This window comes from Gadus macrocephalus, chromosome 16 (genome assembly GCF_031168955.1).
Source record: "Gadus macrocephalus chromosome 16, ASM3116895v1".
Lineage (NCBI taxonomy): Eukaryota > Metazoa > Chordata > Actinopteri > Gadiformes > Gadidae > Gadus > Gadus macrocephalus.
The window spans coordinates 1,518,595-1,524,810 of record NC_082397.1 but is presented as its reverse complement, the minus strand read 5'-3'; the positions used below and the strand labels follow the sequence as shown (position 1 = coordinate 1,524,810).

General features: G+C 50.1%; 1 protein-coding gene across 1 annotated transcript in view; it reads right to left on the bottom strand.

The window, feature by feature from the left end:
- Positions 1-3,519: 3,519 nt before the first annotated feature.
- bud23 (BUD23 rRNA methyltransferase and ribosome maturation factor) overlaps positions 3,520-6,216 on the bottom strand; it is a 7,503-nt gene continuing 4,806 nt past the window's right edge. The window contains exons 8-12 of the mRNA XM_060074755.1: positions 6,085-6,170; positions 5,929-5,974; positions 5,779-5,840; positions 4,381-4,470; positions 3,520-3,916 (exon numbers count right to left, since the gene is read on the bottom strand). Of these exons, the coding sequence (XP_059930738.1) occupies positions 3,862-3,916; positions 4,381-4,470; positions 5,779-5,840; positions 5,929-5,974; positions 6,085-6,170 (339 nt within the window). The 3' untranslated portion in view covers positions 3,520-3,861. The remainder of the gene's footprint in view (positions 3,917-4,380; positions 4,471-5,778; positions 5,841-5,928; positions 5,975-6,084; positions 6,171-6,216) is intronic.

Sequence of the window (6,216 nt, the reverse complement as noted above, 5' to 3'; positions counted from 1 at the left end):
GAAACACCGATACAGATCAGAGCCTCCCAGCACGGGGGCCGGGGGGCAACGGGGGGGCTTTGTGGGACCCGCCGCCCCTTGATGGGGGGGGGGGGGGGGAGGAGAACACGACAGAAGGGCTCACGAGAGGAAGAGGAGGAAGAGGAGGCATAGTGAGAGGGGAGCGGGAGGGCACAGTTAAAAGGCACATGCAATCAATACCACACACACACACACACACACACACACACACACACACACACACACACACACACACACACACACACACACACACACACACACACACACTCTTTTATCTCTAAGCCTTCCTATTAGTTAATGTGTCACTCTAACCCCACAAAGATAGTGACAGAATGCCCACACACACTAACGGACACACAAACAGACACACACACACACAAAATACCATTCTGAAAAGGTATAATATAACAATGGCTGATTCCCAGAAGGAGGTAAAGGGACAGCGAGGCAGAGGTGTGAATCACAACACCGATGAGATCTTCACTGGTCCCCCCCGATTCAGTGGAGTTCTGCTCCCTCAAACGTTCAACCCCCCCATATCGTTTACATTCAGGGCATTCAGCAGACGCTTTGGTCCCGAAGCAACTTTCAACGGCTCATGCACACATTCCCACAGCGACGGCGGAGTCCACCACAGAAGGCGACAGCCAGTTCAGCCAGGGTGAGGCGTCTCGCTCGGGGACACCTCGACACGCTGGGAGGAGTTGGGAATCGAACGCCAACCTCCTGGGGCGGTTCGGGACAGAAATCGACGCTCACGCATCATCATCATCATCAACACCATCTTAATCACCAGCACCATCATCAACAACAACAAAAACAACACCATCATCATCTTCACCACCACCAACACCATCATCAACAACGACAACATCATCGATTCCATCTGTCATCCAAGTCAGTCCTGGTTGGATGGGGGTGGGTTGCGTTGGGGTGGGGAGTCACGGTACGTGGTAAAAGAACCAAACGTGTGTGTGTAGAACACGAGCGCAACATCTGTGGTGTTGATGGGGCCGTCCTATAGGCTAGGAGATCGGCGCGTGGGGTGGGGGTGGGGGGGAGGTGTAGACTCCATAATGTCCAATCAGAGCAGAGCCGGCTCTCTGAAACACGTTAGCATAACTCAACGCGGCTGCCAAGCGATGACACGCTGACACATGGGGCGCCCCACGCCCAACTGGCAGACCCGCGCGCTCGCCGGCTGCAGCCGGAGCTTCCACACAGCAGACTTCGCCCCGCCGCCCTGTCGACAATATTGCGGAATGGAGGAACACAACGCGTGATTTTCGTCGGACGCCATCTTGTGAAGGCGACAATGTTTTCGTAGGATTTAGGACATTAACTATTCAGAGAAGGGCGAGGGGGGGGGGGGGGAAATGGCAGATTATTAATTAGTCATGTGGATTATAATGAACAAGCAAAACTCATTCATTATTCATTTCTCTCTCAGCTGAGCAGTCGAATAAGCATTCCACCAGCCTCTTCAAAACCCGGGGACCACATTTTCTCTTATTATGGAGATGTTATCAACATCTTATTTGAAGATGCTGTTTTAGTTTGAGTTAAACTACTTTGGTTGAGAGCGGCTGTGGTAAACAAGGATGTCTTCAGTTCTACTCTAGGGCCGAGCTCCAAGTGTTTTTCGTAATTTCCTCCATGTCTAACATATTTTTTTAATAACGAAGCAATTTGAAAATAATTGCGACATAGCCACACACACACACACACACACACACACACACACACACACACACACACACACACACACACACACACACACACACACACACACACACAGTAGTCCCCCCTTGGGCCAATTCATCGCTAGATTCCGAGGATTCTCAGTTTGTTTGGCCTTGCTTTCTCGTCAACTTAATCGCCACTTACACAGCTCTGACAATGGTGCCACCCCCCCCCCCCCCCCCCCCCCCCAGACGTGATATAATAGCCTATCACAAACACCAATACTCCGCATTCGCACACATTAATTTTGCAAATCATAAACAGTTATTGAGTATTATGATAGCGTCAGTCCCCGGTCTGATTATTAAACCTATAAACCAACCCATGAATACTGGTTGATTTATTTATGATGTGACACGAGGCAGCATGTTGATGTCAGGGCTAGTTGGACGTCAATGCGAGGCTTTAGTCTGGTTAGTCTGGAACAAGCTTAACAATCCAGAATCTATGATCCCAGCCTCATACACAGACCAACCGGGGGCCTCTTGGAGGTCTGGGGACTCTGGGGGTCTCCGATCGGGGTCTGATGCCCACCAGTTGAGCACAGTATGCTTTATCACACATTTGAACCTCCAACTTTGACCATTTCTTGATGGATAATTACGTTATTTTCTGCCTGAATAACCATTCAACATGCAACTAGTAGGGAGACGCGCACTAACGGATGTAGCCTACACGCCCATGAAGGAAGACCGGCACAATTACATGAATACAATAAAGATAATCATGGGCAAAACTGTATACATTATGTCCCTTGTTTTTCACGTTGGCTTAATAAAGATCTAGACATGTTTGGCTCCGTGTGGTAAGAAGAACATTCGACGCTCTTTAACCTGTCACTCAACCTCCCACTGGGGCTGGGGTTAAATGATCAGCGGCACACCATCTGATGGACTGATGGGGTTTAATGATCAGAAGCACACGATCTGATGTACTGAACAGGAGGAAGTTATCCCACAGAGTTCAGCGTTTGCAGGCCTACTTCAATACATGTAGTGTGGGAGACACAACTGTTGCGCTCTCCACTTCGCTCCAACAACTGCGACCACAGCCTGTATGCGTTTGGAGAACATAAATCTGGTCCCTCCAGTGGAAACAACCAATCTAGAGCAATGCATATGTACAATAACACGCCGTCACTTACGTGCCGAAGTTCTAGCATTCGGTCCTTCATGGTCGCCTCCGGTGCCGACGCTCTTCTGGACAGTTTCCGCGTTGCTCTCCACCGCGCTCGGAGTCTTGGTTGTTTTTGCGGTTCCAGGCGCGCTGTCCGTTAAAGTCGCGTCCGACCGGGTGCGTGAGCGTCTTCTACCGGCGAGCAGCCGTCTGTCTACCCGTACGTCTGACTGATGGGGCGGTGACACCACTTACGCCCCGGTGACGCGGATAAAAGGTGAGGCGAGGCCATTTACTGTTAACCCATTGGATACCCCGGTTTCCTTCCTAATCATCGGTAATTGGCCTCATCAATATCTTCAGTAGAGTTTGTCCACTTGGATCGCTTCTTTTGTCCTATATACGCCTCAAAAGGTTGATCGAATGGCTGGCTTCAGTGGCGTGGAGGTTGGTTGTGTATATCGATTTAAAACGTTAGGCGATAACGCCCAGTAGGAGTGGAACGAAGACTCAGATTGGAGCACGATTTACGTCTGGCGCTACAACGACATCTGGAGGCCACTTGCGCTATCGCTTCATATTTAAACAGTCACATAATAATGAAACCAAAGATCCCATCGAAATAATTGAATATCGCAATGATGAAAACAAATGTTTTTAATACAATTTGTATGCAGGAGATGGGGATAACTTCTCCCTTTAAACAGAAAACAGACATCAATCAAGTCAAATAAAGCTCAATTACATGTTTGAATGCGCCGCTCTAGAATTGTACATCTAAAATGTTATTTTATTTTGTATTCCACACAACATTGGCTAAGCACCTTTATAGCTTTCGGGTTGTGTGGTTGTGCGGTCAATGTGTCGATCCATAAACAAGATTGATGTTGACCGAGTTCGCACCACACATCTCCCCCAGTTTGTTCCGACCTGCGTCGGACTGTGTTTCCAGACGGGACGATGGGTCCGCCTCCTTCAGCCCTAGAAGCGAGGTCTCCTCTGCCGCGCGGTGTACTTGGTGTCGGCCCTGACCTCTCTGTAGACAGGGGAGCAAGGAAGGACATCTCTTGAGTGGACACGGGTTCCAGCCTCTCAGACTCTGACGTCGTAGTAAGACTCCTGGAACCACTCTGCTTTATGAGGCTGTGGTGACACTGGTACTGCTTTGGGGGCTGCTACTCTGCAATATTCCAATATCAAACGTCAGATAGGAAAGAAAGGTTGCTCCATGTTTCACTACATAGTGGTATTTGCTAAAAGACAAAACATAGGACACGGATCGACAGGAGGACAACATTTAGTACAAATTACGCAGAAGAACAGCCTACAGGACAGGACTTATGGAGATGCCGGGGTTTTGAAGGCAGCAGATGGAAACTGGACTTGATTGACTCAAAGACCTGTCGTCTCTCCCTTGATCACCAGGCAGACCGTTTCAGATACGACGTGCAGCGGAAGCCCACCCCAACAGAGAATTCCCCCCTCCCCCCCCCCACCTACCGGCCCTGTCTCCTTCGGCGCTCCTTCTTGTCCAGGATCCAGTCCTTGCCCTTCTTCAGAGACCGCCCCTTCAGGTTCTTGAAGCGCGTTCTTCAGAGTGAAGCGAAAGGGAAACATTAACATTAACATTCATTAAAGCCGTTTCAGAACCCACCCGTGTGTGTATGTCGTGTGTGTATGTCGTGTGTGTATGTCGTGTGTGTATGTCGTGTGTGTATGTCGTGTGTGTATGTCGTTGACTGAGTTGGCTCAGGGCCATGTGACCCAGGAAACACAGCTGTAAGTAAATGGCAAATGGACTGCATTTATTCAGCGCTTTTCTAGCCTGGCCTCATCTCAATCTACATTGAGATGAGGTCTGGGAACCACACATTTGTTTTCTTGTATTTGAGGCGGGGTTTACGATTGCCCGGAGCCGTTGATTGGGCGCTACGAATGTCTATCATATGAGTCTGTACGTAGCTCATAGCCAATCAAAGCCTGTTGCTAGCAGGGCAAAGACGTCCTTCTTGGTAATGAAAGAGTTTAACACCGAAAGTTGCTATTTTTTCAAAATAAACTTGCGTTCTAAACTACTTAGAACACTATCTAAGGCTGCATCGGAAGTTAACGCGTCTGCTGCCATTTTGGATCCGTAAACTACAAGCTTCGGTGTGTCGCATAGATTTCGTCATCGTCATCGTCTTGCCATCCCTCCGTGTTCAGTGATTGGTTCCCTATCTCAGGCGAAAATCATATCCATGGAATCCAGGCTGCCTAGCAGCGCAAAATGAAATTGCGCGCAAGGCAGCATGGGTATACCCAGGCTAGCGCTTTTCTAACCAGTGGCCGATCAAAGCTCTTTACAATATAACCTAACATTCACCCATTCATGCACTCATTCCCACACCGACAGTGGAGTCAGCCATTCAGGGCGACAGCCAGCTGGTCAGGAGCAGTCAGGGTGAGACGTCTCACTCAGGGACACCTCGACACTCAGCCAGGAGGAGCCGGGGATCGAACCAGCAACCTTCCGGTTACCAGTCAACCCGCTCTACCTCCTGAGCCACATACCGCCTGTTGTGAGGATGTTGTTGACTGGGTTGGCTCAGGACATTCTGACCTCAGCAAAACACAGCTGTAAGCGTGTTTGTTGCGTGTATGTTGTTTACTGAGTTGGCTCAGGGACGTCTGTCCCCAGAAGAACCGAGCTGTAAAACATGTTGAAGGGAGGAAAATCTGCCAGGCTGAGTTTTGAGCCAGACAGGACGACGACCCTTCAGCTATTCTGGGTCTTAAACCTCCTTGAGGGCAGGGCCGGACCCAACCTGCTCTCACTGGAGGCCGAGACCGGAGTGAGTATAAACCAACGCGTTCATCATAGAGAGTCATGTGACACGAGCCAAACACCGTCCGTACCTCTGTCCTGAAAACTGGACCTGGTCCGGAACATTCCTGTCGGATGCTTCTCCTCCCAGTCCCTGGAACACATTCAGCAAGCAAAGTGAGGACAACGGAGAAGACCGGAAATCCTCTCCGACATCAGCCCCAGCGCTCTGAGATGTTTACCTTGGGAAGGACTCCCGACGCTCCGGCGAAGAGACACAGGAAGAACCTGAGGACACAAAGGGGAACGTAAAGTAAAGTCCTTGGGGACGTGCTCCTCGCTGGGTCATGCGAGCTGCATTAAATACCGCACAGGTACTTGGGGAGACCCAAACTGACTTCTTGGCCTTGCTGCTGTTGGGGTAGTCCACCACCATGCCACCGCTGAAGCCCGCCCTCATGGCCTGCGACGTGATAAGCTCCAGCTGGGGAGAAGGTCAGACCTCAGGTCAGCATGAGCCACAGAACCAT